We start from the raw sequence: 17049 nt of genomic DNA on the forward strand, positions 1-17049 counted from the left end.
CTCCCTCCGCACTACCTGCGATTGTCTTTGGTCATAGCCGGCCTAGTGGGTATGAAGTGGCATCTCATTGTGGTTTTGATTTGCATTTCCTTAATGATTTTTTTAATACCCCTCTAAAACTGTGAAAATCCATTCTAGCTCTAGGGCAGGACAAAAAACTGGCCGAGAGCCAGATGTGACCCCCAGGCCAGTTTGCTGATCCTGGTGGTTCCACACGGGTTAGACAGAGGCTCCGGGGTCCATCTACCCATAGCGGCGTCTGCTGGTCAGGGTCCCTGCTCACCCAGAGGGCTGCCTTGCGTTCCAGATCCAGTGTAAGCTGTTTGTCTTTGACAAGACGTCCCAGTCATGGGTGGAGAGAGGCCGGGGGCTGCTCAGACTCAACGACATGGCATCGACCGACGACGGGACGTTACAGTCCCGACTAGGTGAGCTGCAGTGGGGTCCTGAGGGAGAAGGCCAGTGTGGTGCAGTCCCCGAGGCGGTGAAGTCCCTGCCGGAGGGTCCCTGGCACCCACACCCTGTGGCCAGATGGCTCCAGCCTGACCCAGAGGCTGGCCCTTCCCTGACTCTCCTCTCTCTGAGCACGGAAGCAGGTAAAAATGCTCAGCAGAATATATATAGTCATTGCCCTGTTGACGGGCATTCAGGTTGCTCCTAAAGTGTTTTACTACCTTAAGTGATGCTGCTGGGCTCTGTACACAGCAGTCTTACCCCGGAAGTGTGCTTGCTACAAAATGTGTGTGTACACGTACATGTGTACATATTTGAAGAGAATCAGCATGTACATGCATGTATGTGGAACGTGTGTGTCCTTTGTATTTATCCCCCAAATGGAAGCTGCCCCCCAGCCCTGCAGAGACAGCGACCCTGGACCCCAGTGGCTGCGTTGCATCTTTTCAGCAGTGTGCAGTGACCTAGGCTCAGACTTGTCCCCAAGGTGGGAGCAGAGACAGAATGGCCCTCCCGCTGGGGCACCGCTGTTTCCCCCCACAGACATCCCCTCAGTTTTTCTGTCATTTTTGCCTATGAAAATGTTCAAAGTATGTGGAAGAAGTGAGCAGAGCGCCTCAGCCCACGGCTCACTGCCCTCTCCTCCCCTCAGCCCTCGCCGAGCAGGCAAGGCCAGCATTGAGGCCCAGCCCAGCCCTCTGCTCTCACCGCACACAGACCTTCCCTCGGAGCCCATCCGGGCTGCTCCCCTTGCCCCAGAGGCGGGCTCAGAGCCCGGGACCACGCCCCTCAGGCCTCCCGGGGCTGCTCCCCTTGCCCCAGAGGCGGGCTCAGAGCTCGGGACCATGCCCCTCAGGCCTCCCCGGGCTGCTCCCCTTGCCCCAGAGGCGGGCTCAGAGCCCTGGACCACGCCTCTCAGGCCTCCCGGAGCTGCTCCCCGGTCCGGGTGGCTGTCCAGGGCCCTGTGTTGGGTTGGGGAGAGCTGGGCCTGCAGAAAGGCAAGGGTCCCTTGTGCCCACGACAGGGCCAGGGCCTGGTCAGGTAGGGCTCGTGTCAGGCGCCCTTCGGGTTTTCTTCACCCCTGGGCTGCCCTCAGTCTGCCCGCCGCCTTCCTCCTGGATGCTCTGAGCAGCCGTCGGTCTCAGCCTCCCCCCTGACCACCCGCTACCCCAAGGCAGCTGCCGCCTGCCCACTGCATGGGCCAGCAGAGCCCTCCATGCACTGGATGCACTCTCTGCCTCCGCCCATGGCCTTGGTGGTTCTGGGTTGGGGGAGCCAGGTGGTGCCCCAGTATATGGGGGCTTTTGCTCAGCAAAGGGGGGGATCCCCAGCTTTCATGGACCTTGGAATTGTGGGGTTTCCTCCTTGTGGTGTTCGCTTACCCCCAGTGTATGTCCTCCCCACTGGCCATGAGGCAGGGATGGGGCCCAGGGCTGAGGGCCTTGTTGGTTACAGTGATGCGGACCCAGGGCAGCCTGCGGCTGATCCTCAACACCAAGCTGTGGGCCCAGATGCAGATCGACAAGGCCAGTGAAAAGAGCGTCCGCATCACAGCCATGGACACCGAGGACCAGGGCGTGAAGGTCTTCCTGATCTCGGTGAGGCCCGGGCCGCCTGGGTTACTGCCTGCCTTGGGGCAAAGCACTGCCCCGACAGTCCCCCAGGCAAGGGTGGTGCCCACCGGAGCCACCCCAGAAGGAGGTCCTCAGGGACCTATTTGGGCGCCACTCTGCAGGGAGTTCCATGGCAGAACTGCACTGAGGGGGTGGGCTGGGGGACACGAGGGCAGCCTTTGGTGGGCCAGTCCCCAGAACAAGCATGTGGGGACAGGTGGGTGGGTGAAGGGCAGGAGTGCATTGCATCACCAGGTGGCAGCCCAGCTGCAGGTTCCGGGAGTCCCCAGGGAGGCCAGCCCTGGGCCTGTGGGAGCCATGGGGGCTGCTGCCTCCAAGCTGGTATGGAGAGGGGCACAAGTCCCGTCACAGCAAGGGACGTCGCCTACCCACCGGAGGCAGCCTCCCCCCAAAGCCTTGTTGCCCAGCCCTTCCCTCTGCCCCCCAGGCCAGCTCCAAGGATACGGGCCAGCTGTATGCAGCCCTGCACCACCGCATCCTCGCCCTGCGCAGCCGCGTGGAGCAGGGCCAGGAGGCTGAGGCACCTGCCCCCGAACCCGGGGCAGCACCATCCAATGAGGACGACAGCGACGACGACGACGTGCTGGCTCCGTCAGGGGCCCCAGGAGGTGGTGAGCCAGGCAGTCCTTGCCCTGCAGGGTGTGAGGAAGCTGGTTTCCTAGGCCCCTGCCCCCTACAGTGGCCGGCCCAGCACTGACCTTGGGGAGTGGGGGGCCTAATGCAGGGGGGGCTCCCTCCAGGGCAGGAAGCTGACAGCCCGGCCACTGCTTCCCACAGGCACTGGTGACGAAGGGGATGGGCAGACGGCCGGGAGCACATAGCGCCGGGAGCCGGCTGCCCACGAGCCTGCTGCTTTGTCCGTCTGCCTGCCCACCCTCCCGCCCCCACCCCGGCAGCGTCGAGGTGAGGGGCTCGGGAACCACACTCCCTGCTGGGTTGGCCGCAGTCTGGATCCGCACGTCCCGTTCAGAAGCAGACTCGGGGACTGCCTGAATGTGGTTTGGGACATGAGACCTCATCATATTGATGAGCAACACAAAGAGAACATTTCCCCTCCCCTCTCGGAATTGAAATGGCACATTAAGACTTGTCACGGCTTCCCACTGGGACTGGGCACCTGGTTTCTTCACCTTCCTCGTCGTGTCGCCGATCTCTCCCCGCTGGCCTGCGCACCGTGTAAGCACCAGGCCTGCTGCCATCAGTGTCTCCCACCTTCCACACTGGTCTGGGGTCTATATTTTAGTTCTTTCTCTTCCCCCAAGGCTTTTTGGTTTCTTAGGTTAAGACGCTGCTTCCTGTGCAGTGAGCAGGCCCAGTTCCATCGCTTCCACGTCCTCCTCCCTGTGGCCCTGGCCCCAGTGCCAGGGCCTTTCCAGGGAGCTGGGGGCACTGGGGGTCCCCTTGTTCCCCACCTGGGTTCCTGCAGGCCACATCATGGGGTAATGAGAGGTGAGACCCCAGGCCTGGAAAGAGCTCACCCGCAAGAGGGACCCTGGCCCTGGGCAGGTCCCTGCTTCTGCTGTTGGCAATTCCCTGCCCAGCCATGGACCTTGCTGCCCCTGGGCCATCCTGGGCAGGGGCCTCTGTGAGAGGCGGGGAGCCCTGGCAGGACCTGCGAAGATGGGGCGGGGACTGGTTTCGGACAGCGCTCACAGCACCCCCACCTGGAGCAGCCAGAGCCGCTGGGTGCCACCCGCCTGGGGAGGCCTGGGACCGTCCCTGTGCGCGGGGCCCGACGGGTTCCCGAGGAAGCTGCCTGGCTCGCCCTCCGAGGGCAAGGAGAGGGCCTGGTCTCCACGGCTGTGCCGCCCCCCCGGGGGTGGCCTGAGCCTGGGAGGGAGGACACCAGAGGCCCCCCAGCAGGTCCATCACACTTCTCTGCTTTAAGCCTTAGCCAGCTAGTGACAAGTAAGACCAGTTAACGCCCATGTGTTTTGGAACATTTATGTAAGATTGTCATATGAAATGTATTTGGGAACTACATTAAAACTTTTAACTAAAACCCTGGCCTTCCACATGCCCCAGGGGCCTTAGGAAGCCAGTCAGCCTGGCCCAGAAAGGCCTCTGCCTGACCTGCATGCCACACCTGGGCAGGTGACCAAACCCAGCTGGTCTCCAATGGCCGCCTCTGCAGAGCTTCACTTCACGGGAGGCCGTTGGCTCCCCGCCCAGGGGCCGCCTGGCTTCCCAGGGGACCCGTGAGGGTGGGGGGAGGCCCAAGGAGTCACGGAGAAGAACAGGAGGCCCGGGGGGAAGTAGCGGCTCGCTGAGGCCCGGGGGCAGCCCGGCCTTGGCAGGGACGGCCTTTTTCCCTGGGGTCCTGAGCCAGTGACCCATCCTTGGAACCTCTGCCCCATTTGGGCCCAGTGGCCAAGCAGAACCCTTCCGAAACCAGGTCCAGCTGGTTCTGCAGCCTCAAACAGCCCCACCCTGGGGCTGCCTAGCCTCAGGCCCAGGTGGGTGGGGCCAGCACAGCACATGTGCTGCTCACAGCCGCCAGGCACTGGTCACCATGGCCACGAACTCCTCGTCTGTTTCCACGGAGGCGCTCACGCCACTGTAGTAGTCCTGGAACTCATCCAGTGTGACCTGTGGGTGGACAGGCTGTAAGTAAGAAGCGGAGGCCCCGGGGCAGGGGGGCACAGCCCTGGCACCCACCTGCCCATCCTTCTCAGAGGAGTCAAAGTTGTCCAGGAAGCGGCGGAGCACCTCCTCCTCGGTCCACTCGCCGCTCTGCACCTTAGGGTGGGCACGGCCGCTGTACAGCCCCCGGAGGTCGTCTACTGTCACCACGCCATCCCCACTGCGATCCAGCTTGGCAAACGCAGCTGCAATGACTGCCTCCCGAGCCTGGGACATGGGGGGCTGGGAGAGGCGGTAACTGGAGGGGGACCCAGCCCTTCCAGGCATTAAGCACACACAGAGTTCAGGGCTTCCTGAGCAGGTGCCTCTTAGTGACGGGTTCCTGGGTGTCTGGTCTGTCCACACAGACATAGATGAGCCCCCAGAGAGTGTGGTACCCCCTGGGCAGTGGGGGCGGGACTCACCCGTAGTGCCCGCAGGAACTCCCCCAGGTCCAACGTCCCACTGCCATCGCGGTCCCAGCGCTTGCATACACCCTCTGCCTCGGCTGTATCCAGCCGCAGCCCCAGCTCAGCCAGGCCCCGCTGGAGCTCCCCTGCATCCAGGGACCGGCTCCTGTCCCGGTCCAGGCGGCGGAAAAGCCTGGGGAGCAGAGGATTTATTTGCAGAGAGATCCCTGGGGTCACAGTGGGGAAGGTGCATGGAGACAACTTACCTGGCCAGACCCTGAATGCTCGAGGCCCCTTGGGATAGGCACTGCGCCCGGAGCTTCTCCATGGTGGCATCCACAGCATCCATGCTGGATCCGGGCTGTCTGGGCAGCTGGATGGGAGAGAGCTCGGGGGTATGTACTCCTCAGCCTGCCAAGCTATGAGCTGGTGTCCCCCACTCACTCACCTGGACTTTGTTGGTCCTGGAGTCTTCCAGACAGCAGCTCGGCTGGCTCTGCCCACTTTGCCCAGAGTTGCTGGTGTGTCCTTCCCGGCAGGGCGGTTGCTAAGGGACAGTGGCTCCGGAGACTGGGAGGGGCCCCAGCTGTAACCCTCAGTGTACCGGGGCCTCGTGGCCCTGGGAGGCTGAGAGGCATGAGGCAGGGCTGTTGCCAGCTCCAGTGTCCTGTGTGTCCTGCTCGCCCACTTGCAGCCCTATCATGCGCAGGCCCAGACTGGGAGGCATGGGGAAGGGGTCCCCCAGCTCCTGCAGGGACCACAGTGTCCTGGGTGGAGGAGGCAGGCCATGTACAGGGAGATTCAAGGGCAGGTCCCCTCCCCTCTCTGGGCTCCATGGGCCCTCTGCCCCATTTCATGGCGCCAGCAGCCAAAGCTGCCGAGGGGTCCAAATTCAAAAGAGGTCGAGGTGGCCCAGGCGCACACCCAGTGCTGGCTGAGCCACGACCCAGTGGAGTCCTACAGATGTTTCAGCATGAAGGTGGACAGAGCAATTGCTGGTAATTATGTAGGGGCCATGCCACTCGTGGTGTTTTTGGTGAACCAGTGGGCTGCAGTACCAAACAGAAGTGGCCCTGATCCCCCACATAACCCAAGTGGAACCACAGCCACTGTGGCATCACAGACTTCGGACATCTTCCCTAAGAGCATTACACCACCAGGCAGGAGTTAAAATGATGGGTTTCCCAGGATGGAAAATAAAGGCCCTGGACAGATCAGAGACGGCAAAGCCTTGACTCAGCGCAGTGGTGGTGTCCGGAGTCACAGTCAGAAGCCAGCCTGAGGATTACAAACCGCCAGCATGGACTGAAGTGGCAGCTGACATAGCACTGGCAGTTTTCATGAGAAGCTGCAGTGACATTGCCCTGCAGAAACCTGACGGCTTGCTGCAGCCCCGAACTCGTGTGTGCAGAGTACGCTGCTGTGTTAGGAATGTTGCCACGAACATGAAATTTTTCTTCTCTAGAAAAATGTAAAATGTAACCACGATGATTGTAGCTCTGGGCATCTTCTCATCTTTAACCAAATCAGATGGGGAGTGGCCAGGGCCCTCCCCAATGTGGAGTCCGCTGCAGTCGACCACCAGCCTCACTTCCCAGAACTGCAGAATGGGGCAGGCCTGTGTCCATCGGTGGCTGCGGGGCTTAGAGCCATGCACGTGGAGTGCTTGCACAGGCACTAGGGACCCATGACTGTACCTTGGGTCCCCCCCACCCAGCAGGGACCCACCCTGGGTCAGGAACAGTGCAGAGGCCCCCCCTCCATCCTCCCACCCCAGGATGAAAGGCAGCACCAAGGCCGATAAATCTGGTTTATTCTTGAGCACAGACAGGCCCCAGCCTGCCTTCTTGTGCAATCAGCACCCCTTATTCATCCAGAAGAGAAAACAAGCCATTGTTACTACACTGAGGGGTCACTGTTAGACGCCAGGCAGGCAGGAAGGCAGCACCATCCCGAGGGCTGGGGATGGACGTCAACCTTTCCGGACCGAAATGGGCCCTGCCCCTCAACGGTTCCCGGTGGGACAATTCCCTGAGTGAGGAGGCCAGGAACCGGCTGCTAGGGCACCAGGCTGGGCACTTCGGCTGGACAGAGGAGGGCACAGGGTTCCCTGGTTTGATAAAAAGCAAAGCGCCCTAAATGTTTCTGGCCAAGAAGGGCAGCATAGAAACCAGTTAAAAAATAGATTCTCTAGGAAATATAAAAAGGAGCCAGGCACTTGCAGCAAAAGCTGTGGCTGGCCTGGGGTGCACACCAGATGTGCTGGGGCCCCTGGCTTCCTTCAGGGCCCACAATCCATCCTGTTCCACAAGGGTCCCAGGATGTGCTAGGCACTAGTGGCAAACAGAACAAAACCCTACCCTCGTGGACCTTACAACCTAATAGAGGTTCCCTAAAGAAAATACAGGGCAATGTGGGGAGGGCAGGATTCCTCCAGTTAAGGTGGTCGGGGATGGCCTCTGAGATAAGACCTGCGACTAAAAACCTGAGTAAAGGGGCCGGTCATGTGACATCTGGGGGAAGAGCATTCTCAGCAGAAGGTAACAGCCTGAGGCAGGTGGCTATCCAGAAAGCCGTGCTTGTGGAGTTGCCTGCACAAGCACCAGGGCCCCGTGACTGTCGGGGTCGGCCCAAGTTTCCCTGGGCAGCACAGCCTGGCTGCCAGCACCTCGGCATGTCCTACAGGCACACTCCTTTCTGGGTTAAAGGTTGAGGGAAGGACAGAGCTAGGAAAAAGATATCCAGGATTCTTAAAGTGTGTCTTCAAATAGCCAGTGCAAGAGAATGAATCTTGAAGCTCCCAGTTCTGGGATAAAGAGTAAGAAACAGTGATGGGAGGAGCTTCAGGATGAACAAAAATCGGGGGTGGGGGGAGAAAAGCCCCAATAATGTGGAACTTGAGGCATCTGACTCCTCCCAAGAGAGATCTCTAGCTCCGATGCTTCAGGAGCCAGATCCAGGAGCCAGATATCTGGCTCTGAGAGAGATGAGGGGGCCAACTGAAACTCACACTCTGGCTAAAGAGGGTATCCTGGGCTCAGATCCAAGCAGGCATGGCCAAGTCTAAAGCCAGAAGTACAGATTTTTGTGTAAACGTTGCTAATTTTTCAACGTTTGATTGATTCAGTTTGTTTTAAAAAAAAATGTCAGCCTGGTCCAAACATCTGCACTTGACCTGCCCACTGCCAACCTATGACATTTTAGCAGGTTCTGATGCTTGGAAAGGATTTTGGCTGTACCGTGGGGTCCCCTCCGGGACACTGATGACCCCCGAGGACACACACAGTGGCCAAAAAAGTCCCCACTGGGCCTTCTGTCTCCAGTCTGGAATCTGTGCTCCGGGGCTCACACGGTGGTCCCAAACACTGCAGGCTGGAGGTGATCCCTGCCCCCCTCAGCCCCAGTGCTGTTGGCAAGGGGTGGACTGGGCATGCCAGGCAGTGGGTGGCCAGGATCACTCACTGGCAGGGGTCCCAGGCGCTCGGCTTCAGCCAGGGCAGCCAGCAGCCCAGCCAGGGGCGGCCGGCGGCGGCAAATATCCTGCAGTAGCTTAGCACGCAGTTGCAACTGCGCGACGAGCTCGTCCCTCTGGCGCAGGGCAGCCTGCAGGCTACGGACGGCAGCCTCAGAGGTCAGCAGTTGCTCTTGGAGAGTGGCAATCTCACTGGCAAGAAAACAAAACGGCAGTTGTGGCACCAAGATGCCAGTTTCTTGTCCCTGCTCCTGACTTGCAGGGCTCCCCACATCACTGTCAGGATAAAAGGCAGCTCTTTCCCACGGCTTCAAGCCTCCCCCACAACTCACCGCGGTTATGGACTGAATGTTTATTGCTCCACCCTCCCAATTCATATGTTGAGTTCTTACTCCCCAGTGCGACGATGTTAGTAGAGCCTTTGAGAGGTCAGTAAAATTAGATGAGCTCATGAGGACGGGGTCCTCAAGGAATTCCCACTCTTAGGAAGGAGACAGCAAGGGAGCTTGCTTGCTCTCTGACATGTGAGGACACGGTGAGAAGATGACTGCAAGCCAGGAAGAGAATCTGTCACCAGGAACTAAGTCTGTCAATACCTTGATCTTGGACTTCCTAGGCTGCAGAACCGTTAAGAATGAAATTTCTGTTGTTTCAGCCCCCCAGTCTGTGGTATTCTATAATTGGCAGCCTGAGCAAGCTGCACACCCCTCATTGCCTGCATTTCCCTTTCCCCTACATCTTTTCCTATTTGTTGTTCAATTTAGATGGCTCCTCCTCCAGGAAGCCTTCCCTCTGGACCCCCTCAGGTTCCTGTGGGCCACTCCATCACAACCCCCATCACTGTAACTGCCTAGTGACGTGTCTGCCTAAGGACAGGGCTGTGTAGGCTTTACCAGTGTGCCCTAGTTCCCGGCATAGTGCCTCGCACATAGTAGGTGCTCAGTCAAGATGAATGAATGAATCCAGCCGGCTCTGAATTATTTTCCACCTGGGCCCCAGCACCACCCCCAACCCGTGCGCTTGTCTCATCCCTTTCAATACGTAGCTGCGGGAGGAATTCTTCAAAACTGCTGATGTGATCCCGCCCTCGGCTCAAGAACCTGCCACCGCTCCCTATAGGTCGATGGGGCCCTGCACCAGTCAGTACCAGCCGATTTTGCCTATAGTTAAATGGTCTCTGTTTTACAAAGTTAAAAATCCACACCTGTGTAAAACCTCAGCTTTACATACTGATGACTAATTCAAGTTTTCTGGAGTTTTAAATAATCTAGTCTCCATGTGGACGCACATGGTTCCCCCGGCCGGTCCTCCCGTCCGCATCCCGGCTCCGCCTCCGCCCGCCTCCTGCGAGAGTCCACCTGGACGCCTCGGGACTCACCGGTCCTTGGCGCGGCCCAGCTCGTCCAGGGCGGCGCGCATCTGCTGGTCGTGACGGGCCAGGCGCTCGGCCTGGGTGCTCACCGTGCACTCGGCCGCGTCCAGCTGCGCCTCTAGCTCCGCTGCGCGCCGGTGCACGGCCGCCAGGTGCGCGTTCGCCTCGCGGATCTGCAGCGGCGGTGGTGCGGACATGGCCCAGGCCGCTGTCCAGGCCCCGCCACGCCCCCGCGGAACCGACCGCCTCCGGACGACCCGGCACCCGGAGGCCCGCTCGCGACTTGGCGAGATTGGCCACGCTCCTGCTAGTCCCCGCCCACCTCAGGCCAGAATCCCGTCACTGGTTCCGGCACCTCGAAACTCCGCCCTTGAGCCCGGCCTAGCTCCAAGATTGGCCAAGGCCTTGACAGACCACGCCCACAGTTTAGCCCACGCTTCGGGGCGGTGGGGGGGTGCGCTCTGTTACTGGACTGGCCACTCCTTCTTGGCACGTCCCACCCTACTCAGAAGCTAACATTAGGATTGGTACAGATACCGGGGCCCACATGCCTGGCCACGCCCCCGAAATCGGCGGCGCCTCTGAGTCACAATAATTGGCCATGTCCCCTGCCTCCGGTCTGGCCACGCCCCCAAGCCGAGCGCATACTTCATTCGGCCCAGGCTACGACGAGCAAGTTGAGCGCAGGACACGGATCCTACCACTAGGATTGGTCTCTTTCCCGTTAATCCCACCCCCAAGTCTGATCACGCCCCAAAATAGTCGCACGCGGTCCAGACTCCAGCTCCCACACTGATTCCGGCGCTGGGAGTTGCCACATCTCCGCCATGACCCCTCTGTCCCATATTTACATCCTGCTCCTATCGAGCGGAGTTTCGCCCAGCGCCCTAATCCGTGCATGGGTATAACCTGTCACAGTCCCGCCCCTAAAGTAGGCCCCCCGGGCGTCAAACCATTCCTAACCTGGGATCTTCTGAACAGGAACTAGCGAGATCTGCCTTCACTGATTCTGGTTGGCCTCAGTCTCCCCCTCCAGAAATCAGCCACGGGTGCACGCGCTCTTCCTTCACTTCAGTCCCGACCCCGGCGCGGGCGCTCGACCCATGTGTATGCTCTTCGCATTCAATAAAGTTGCGCGCTTGTTGTCCGCCCGTCCGCACTGGGGCTGCGCGCGCAGCCCAGGAAATCTCGCGAGAGCTAGCGGAGGCTGCTCTTGGGTGCAGGGAGCCGGCGGGGTGTGTGGAGTTTAACCCTGACTGCGCGGCCATGGTGCAGTCGCCGTTTCACCAGTACTGGGACATCCCCGACGGCACCGAGTGCCACCGCAAGGCCTACGCCAGCACCAGCATCGGTGGTGCCACTGGTGAGCGTCGCCCGGGCCCCGAGAGCGGAGGGCGCAGGAAGGTCGTAGGGTCTCTGGGGGCTGTCCGGGGGCATTCTGAGGTTGTCGGAGGGTGTCAGGGCGCCTGGGGCGGTCATGGGACGCTGGGGAACTCTTGTGCGAGGTAGACTTTGTGGGGCTGTCGGACTAACTCAGAGGGTGCAGGATGGTTATGGGGTCACTGGGAGCTGTCCCTGGGGGCTGGGAATCTCGCGGGGTGACACGTGGTGGTTAGTGGGGTGTCTGGGCGGCCATGGGGAACTCGTGTGCGGGGGTATCCAGCAGGCTTGGAGGGCCCCGAGGGGTCGTGGTGCGTGTGACAGGCTGTTCACCTTGGTCGTCAGAAGCGGTCCTTGGGTGCCGGATTTGGGGGTATTATGGAACGACCACCAAGCTCTGAGCAAGTCGTGGAGTGGGACAGAGCCATCCTCGGGGTCAAAGGAGATGGGGGGCCATGAAACTTTCCAACGGGGTAACTTTGAGATGATTTGGGGGGATCTCGGGTTGTTACTGGGATGTCTGATGGAGTAAAGAAGTTTGAGAAAGTTCTGGAGTGGGATGCCGGGCCCTTTTTAGGGTCCAGGAAAGCCGGATGGTCAGGGATATCTGAAATTTTATTGAGGGCACCAGAGAAGTCTTAGGGGCACCAAGGAGGTCACAGGTGAAGTGGGGCAAGGGCTGCTGTGGAGTAGCCTTGGGAGAACACAAGGGGATCCCCATTCCTGGCATTCCCCACAGGGGAGCCCTCAGAATCTGGCCCCTTTCAGCCTCCCATTCTGTCCCCTGAGTAGTCAATAGGATGATTTTGGCCACCTCCATATGTCCAGCTCCTGAAATAGGGCCTGGCAGAAGTGTGGGCTCCACTGGGGGGGCATTTGGATTAAGGCAGACCTAGTCATTGCTGCCATTTTCCACATACTTAGTAAGATGGACCGTTAATCGCGTCCATTCTGCAGAGATGCAAACTGTAGGTAGGGGAGATGTGTGAATGGCCTCAAGTTCTGGGGCTGGACTGCAAATCCAGGTCTGTGTGCTCCTGAGGGTGGCTGGAGAAAGGAATGGGCACCCGGGGTCCTTGGGGAGAGTCTTCAGGAGAAAGGGCTGAAGAGAAGTCCCCAGGGAGAGGTCACATGGAGTCTGCATGGCGAGTAGTTGGGACAGCCCAGGCTGGGGGGCATCCCTGGGAACTTGGAGGGCCGGGCAGGGATGTGCTGGGTGGAATCCAGGCGCTGTAGTGGGGAGCTGTTTCTGGTCGATGCCCATAGGGGGAGGTGCTGACATGGGGGAATGCCTGAAAGAACTTTGTGGAAAGTCCTAGCTGTGTCTCAGGGGAAATCAAAGTTGGAGGGGTCTGCCTGAGAGGTGTGGGGGGCCCTCAAGATTTGAAGAAGTGGATGGTTTGGGAGATTTTGAAAATGAGAAAGACATTACAGTGGGTGTTTGTGAATGGGAGTGTGCACGTGTGCTCACAAACGCCTGCACTAGAGGGGTGGGCTGAAGTCTTGGGAGGCTGCTGGAGGCACTGAGCACACTCCAGGAGTGGGGTACTGCCCAGTGAGGAACCTCTGGGTGGCTTGCTGGAGTGTCTTTGAGGGGGTGTGGGTGGGAACATGACAGGTGCCATGCCACATCGTTACTGAGAGACTCAAATTTTGGGGTGCTCACTGGCTTCCCTGCATCCTGTAGTCTTTGAGGGTGTCACTGTGTGTGTATGTGTATGTGGGGCTGGGGGTGTTGCTCTCTGTCTACCCTCATTTCCTCACCAGCCAGCTCCCCTCAACATACACCAATTGGCTCAAACATGCTCTTTAATCTTCCCATACCTCCCCCACTTCCACCTCTGGCTTCCCTGAGATGAGAGCCCCCAAAAGGCCAGAATACAACACCATGTGGGCACCTGTGACCAAGGGAGGAGGGAGGTGCACAGTACCCCTGGATGGATGAAGGAGGGCCCACAGTACTCCTGGATGGATGAATCAGGGTGCACAGTACCCCTGGGTGGATGGATGAATGAAGGAGGGTGCGCAGTACCATGGATGGATGGATGAATGAGGGTGCACAGGACCCCTGGATGGATGGATGAATGAAGGAGGGCACACAGTACCGTGGATGGCTGAACACGTGTGCAGTGTCTGAAGGTCACTGCTGGCGACTAGGTAGCTGGGAGCAGGTGGGGGTGGGAGGGGGCTTTCTGAGAGCAGAGGGCTGTGGGAAGGTCAGCATCAGTAGAGACCCCCTGTTGGGGGAGCCACAGCTTCTGAGGGGCTGGGTGGTTCCTGGTGGGGGCGGCATGCAGGCCGTCATATTGGGAGGTTGCAGGCTGGGGGGGAGTTGGGGTGCACATTCCTTGGCCCTGGGATAATGGGGGCTTCCGTGTCATCCACTCCCCGTTCAAGGACTTCTGAGGGCAGGTGGCACAGAGGGGCTGCCAGGATTCTCAGGCCTGGGAGAAGTAGCATCTGCAGTGGCCCCCGATATCTTGCTGTTTGTCTCTTTTAACTGGATACACTTGGCAGGTAGCTAGTGTGGGGAGAACTGGGGCCATCTTTATACCTGGCTCTTTTCCCCTCAGCCCAGGCCTCAGTTTCCCCATCTGTGAGGTGTGATAGAAGTCTTGGCCCTCCTCAGGGTTGCCCTGAAGAGGAGCCCCACAGCCCAGCGTGAAACGTCCCTGCCAGTCATTCAAATGAGCTGAATCTGAGGCATGCTCAGCCCAGAAGGTCACCTGGGGGCTGGAGGGCTGGGGTGGAGCCCCCTCCCCAGGCAGCAGTGTGGATGGGGTGCTGTCTTTGGGTCAGGCTCACCTGGCTTCCAGACGCTGCCGGGTGACCTGAGGCAAGTCCCTGTGCCCCTCTGTGGCCCCCTCTTCCTGTGAAGCGAATGATGTAACGTAGCTGAGCCCATTGGGCCGCAAGGAGGATGAGGCCTGCCCTTGGCACCTGCCAGATGGCATCCCGTTGTGTCTGGTAGGGGCCCCGGGAGGCCCCTCCTGGCCAGGCTGGGGTCTGTAGGAGGAGGAGGGGTGCTTGGGTGCCCCAAGCAGGGTCCACTGGAGGATGCAAAGCCCTGTGTTGAGCTGATCTGCTGGTGCAGAGCCAGCCAGGGGGGCCTTGGTCTGCCTGCCCACCGAGAAAGGTCTGATGGGAAGGCTTCCCCAGCCTCACCCCAAACCCACACACCAGCCCAGCCCAGAGCTCGCTCAGGGTGCCCCAGGGCAGAAGCTCGGTCCTCACCACCCAACGGCCCTGGGCTTCTGGTCCGGGGTCCCCTGAGCGTAAAAGCCAACGTCAGGGGCAGGGCAGCTGGGACAGTGGCAGAGACGGGAGAGCCGACCGGGTGTGGGTGGCCGCCGAGCCGGCCAAGTGTGAGGCCCAGTCGCTAGCCGCTGTGGGCAGGGGGCCTGGGGTGGTGGGCAGGAGGGGCTGGCAGCCCCAGGCCATACAGGAGAAGAACCTGTGGTGGAGGTGGGAGCAGGGCCCGCGTGCCAGGGCCTGTGGGGTCAGCGTGACATCCAGGCTGCGTATGGTCGCAGAGCCGCCCAGCACCAGGGCCCCAGCCTGACCTTGTGTCTGCCATGTGCTGGGCCGGTGCCCTGAGAGGCCCGGTGAGGATGAGGGGCCCTCGCCAGGCATGCAGGAGGGAGGCCTTGGGCCACAGGGGTGGTAAGACCTGTGGGTGCAAACCCGCTGGGCTGCTCAGCAGCTGTGGGCCCCTGGGTAGAGGGCTGGTGCTGGGCGCTGCCTTGGGGACACAGCGGGGATGAAGAGAGGGTGGACGGGCTTATTGGATGGCAGAGGGGGCCTGCCCCCAGCCAGGGCCACCCGTTGGCACCGAGGCCCAGCTCTGACCGCCTCATGCCCTCCTGTCCCTCAGGCCTGATCATCTCCGCCTACAGCATCTCACTCAAGCCCCCAGGCTCCTTCCTGGAGGGAGTGGCAAGGACAGGACGATACACATTTACCGCAGGTGAGCTAGCACGGGGGAGGGGGGCCCCCTGGCCTTGGCCCAGCCTCAGCCCCTCTGGGCCTCTGACTCGGTCCCCTCCCCATGTGCCCCACAGCTGCCATCGGTGCCATGTTTAGCCTGGCCTCCTGCGTCAGTGCCCAGGTCCGCGAGAAGCCCGATGACCCCCTGAACTATTTCATTGGAGGCTGCGCCGGAGGCTTGACCCTGGGAGCGCGCAGTGAGTCAGCCACCTGCCCCAGCCCACTCCGGCCCCCTCCCGCTGCCCGCTCCCGGACCAGGGGCCGGCTGTGCAGAGCGCTCGCCCCAGCAGAGCTCCCGGGGCTTTTGAACCTGGGCCACCAGCCAGTTCACCATCAGATAATAACAGCTTCCGCTGCTGCCTAAGGCTCCGCTGCGCGCCCACCTCCCAAGCCCTCACAGCTCCCGAGGTACTCAGCGGCACCAGGCCCTGCCCCCTCGCTCACTCTGCCCCAGCCACATGGCAGCCTCCTGGCCAGTTCTCCCATGTGCCAGGCCAGGTGCTGCCACAGGGCCTTTGCACAGGCTGCTTCTGAAACACCCTTCCTCTGGTCGTCAGCACAGCTCCATCTCACTGTCCACATGCCTTGGCATGTGATCCAGGACCCTGGTGCCCTCACTGCCCTCCCGTCTGCTACCCCCGACACAGCCTGTGCCACCAGCGGCCTTGAGCATGGAGAAGGCGGTGTTGATCCTTATACTGCTGTCCCTCTCCCAGCGCCCAGAGCCCCAGTTGCCTGAACACAGCCCCGCACAGGCGCTGCGTTCACCCTCCCCACCTTAGAGGTGCAGGGGCTGAGGCTCAGAGAGGAGCCTCAGGTGGCCTGAGGTCACCAGAAGGGCAAAAGATACCTCCTCTGGGGGCAGGGCCGGGCCCCAGGCCAGCCTAGCACTCTGGACACAGTTCTTCCTGCCTCCCTCAGCCTCAGGGTGGACAGGAGGAGGCCACCACTAGATGAACGCTCGCCAGGAGTGCTGGTGGAAGGCTCCAGACAGGCAGAGAGGGTGGGCACGTGGCCTTTGCTTTAACTGTAGGCAAGGTCTGGGTTTGACACATGCCCATGCACTCAGCATGCTGGCCCCTGTGGCAGGGGCGGGAACAGGCTGAGACTCAGCAGAGCCTCGCAGCTCACGTGCCCCGTAGCCCCAGACGCACAGCCTGGCCTCTCGCCTCCCTCCCTGCCCCTCTTTCCACACACATCTCCAAGTCAGAGGGTCAAGTGCTTGATCCCTGAGGCGCCCCAGCCCTGGCCCTCCAAGCCTCAAGGGGGGCGCCCTCTCAGGCTCTGGGGTGGGCCGGCTGAGCCCCACCCTGCCTGACGCCACCCTCCCGCCGGCAGCTCACAGCTACAGGATCGGAGCAGCCGCCTGCGCATACATGGGCACGGTAGCTGCCCTGGTCAAGATCGGCAAGCTGGAGGGCTGGAACGTGTTCGCAGAGCCCAGGGTGTGAGCTCACCGCCAGACCTTGGGCAGGTTGAAGTCATCCAAATATAAGTGCTCTGTGTATTTGTGGTGTGTGAGCCCCCTTTGCCGCTTGCTCTCTGTGTCCCAGGTGGGCTGGGTGACAGTGACATGACAGTGCCAGCAAGGATGACTCCACCTGGGAGGGATCAGGAAGAGAGTGGGAGTTAAGGCATCCGGGCTTGGTCCCCCATACCCCAGGCAGGTCACAGGCCACCCCCACCCTGGGCCTCCCCCCAAAGCCAACAGCATGTGGA

General features: G+C 60.7%; 4 protein-coding genes across 12 annotated transcripts in view; 2 read left to right on the top strand and 2 right to left on the bottom strand.

Moving 5' to 3' along the window:
* RANBP3 (RAN binding protein 3) overlaps nucleotides 1–4089 on the top strand; it is a 52221-nt gene extending 48132 nt beyond the window's left edge. For 6 of the 8 annotated variants that reach the window (XM_036884798.2, XM_036884811.2, XM_036884790.2 and 3 more), the window contains 4 exons: nucleotides 308–428; nucleotides 1909–2051; nucleotides 2515–2698; nucleotides 2865–4089. In XM_036884798.2, coding sequence (XP_036740693.2) covers nucleotides 308–428; nucleotides 1909–2051; nucleotides 2515–2698; nucleotides 2865–2908 — 492 coding nt within the window. In that variant the 3' untranslated portion in view covers nucleotides 2909–4089. Of the gene's footprint in view, nucleotides 1–307; nucleotides 429–1908; nucleotides 2052–2514; nucleotides 2699–2864 lie in introns of those variants that run through there. The other 2 variants (XM_057489750.1, XM_057489751.1) reach the window with 2 other exon arrangements.
* On the bottom strand, nucleotides 4016–6389 carry CAPS (calcyphosine). Of its 2 annotated transcripts, none has more exons than XM_036884854.2 (5): nucleotides 5568–6389; nucleotides 5386–5492; nucleotides 5135–5312; nucleotides 4746–4937; nucleotides 4016–4676 (listed from the first exon to the last, which is right to left on the bottom strand). In XM_036884854.2, exons 2-5 carry the CDS (start codon nucleotides 5466–5468, stop codon nucleotides 4575–4577), a joined length of 555 nt encoding a protein of 184 aa, XP_036740749.1. In that variant the 5' UTR covers nucleotides 5469–5492; nucleotides 5568–6389; the 3' UTR covers nucleotides 4016–4574. The 2 variants fall into 2 exon arrangements, with proteins under 2 accessions (XP_036740749.1, XP_036740737.1); XM_036884842.2 differs by having other exon boundaries at nucleotides 4746–4952; nucleotides 5568–6380.
* Nucleotides 6390–6915: 526 nt separating this feature from the next.
* VMAC (vimentin type intermediate filament associated coiled-coil protein) lies at nucleotides 6916–10904 on the bottom strand. Its single transcript, XM_036884862.2, has 2 exons — nucleotides 9970–10904; nucleotides 6916–8783 (listed from the first exon to the last, which is right to left on the bottom strand). Exons 1-2 carry the CDS (start codon nucleotides 10158–10160, stop codon nucleotides 8465–8467), a joined length of 510 nt encoding a protein of 169 aa, XP_036740757.2. The 5' UTR covers nucleotides 10161–10904; the 3' UTR covers nucleotides 6916–8464.
* A 224-nt stretch (nucleotides 10905–11128) lies between these two features.
* NDUFA11 (NADH:ubiquinone oxidoreductase subunit A11) lies at nucleotides 11129–16837 on the top strand. Its single transcript, XM_036884867.1, has 4 exons — nucleotides 11129–11326; nucleotides 15218–15310; nucleotides 15405–15527; nucleotides 16669–16837. Exons 1-4 carry the CDS (start codon nucleotides 11230–11232, stop codon nucleotides 16779–16781), a joined length of 426 nt encoding a protein of 141 aa, XP_036740762.1. The 5' UTR covers nucleotides 11129–11229; the 3' UTR covers nucleotides 16782–16837.
* The last annotated feature ends 212 nt before the right edge of the window (nucleotides 16838–17049 follow it).

This window comes from Manis pentadactyla, chromosome 12 (genome assembly GCF_030020395.1).
Source record: "Manis pentadactyla isolate mManPen7 chromosome 12, mManPen7.hap1, whole genome shotgun sequence".
Classification (NCBI taxonomy): Eukaryota; Metazoa; Chordata; class Mammalia; order Pholidota; family Manidae; genus Manis; species Manis pentadactyla.

Excerpts from the sequence above, each read along its gene's own strand:
- CAPS (XM_036884842.2), bottom strand. The coding sequence starts at position 5,468 with ATGGATGCTGTGGATGCCACCATGGAGAAGCTCCGGGCGCAGTGCCTA. Across the intron at positions 4,953-5,134 it reads AGTTCCTGCGGGCACTACGG|CCCCCCATGTCCCAGGCTCG; the intron begins GTGAGTCCCGCC and ends CGCCTCTCCCAG. Across the intron at positions 4,677-4,745 it reads CCTCTGAGAAGGATGGGCAG|GTCACACTGGATGAGTTCCA; the intron begins GTGGGTGCCAGG and ends GTCCACCCACAG.
- VMAC (XM_036884862.2), bottom strand. The coding sequence starts at position 10,160 with ATGTCCGCACCACCGCCGCTGCAGATCCGCGAGGCGAACGCGCACCTG. Across the intron at positions 8,784-9,969 it reads CTGGGCCGCGCCAAGGACCG|TGAGATTGCCACTCTCCAAG; the intron begins GTGAGTCCCGAG and ends TTTTCTTGCCAG.
- NDUFA11 (XM_036884867.1), top strand. The coding sequence starts at position 11,230 with ATGGTGCAGTCGCCGTTTCACCAGTACTGGGACATCCCCGACGGCACC. Across the intron at positions 11,327-15,217 it reads CAGCATCGGTGGTGCCACTG|GCCTGATCATCTCCGCCTAC; the intron begins GTGAGCGTCGCC and ends CCTGTCCCTCAG. Across the intron at positions 15,311-15,404 it reads ACGATACACATTTACCGCAG|CTGCCATCGGTGCCATGTTT; the intron begins GTGAGCTAGCAC and ends TGTGCCCCACAG.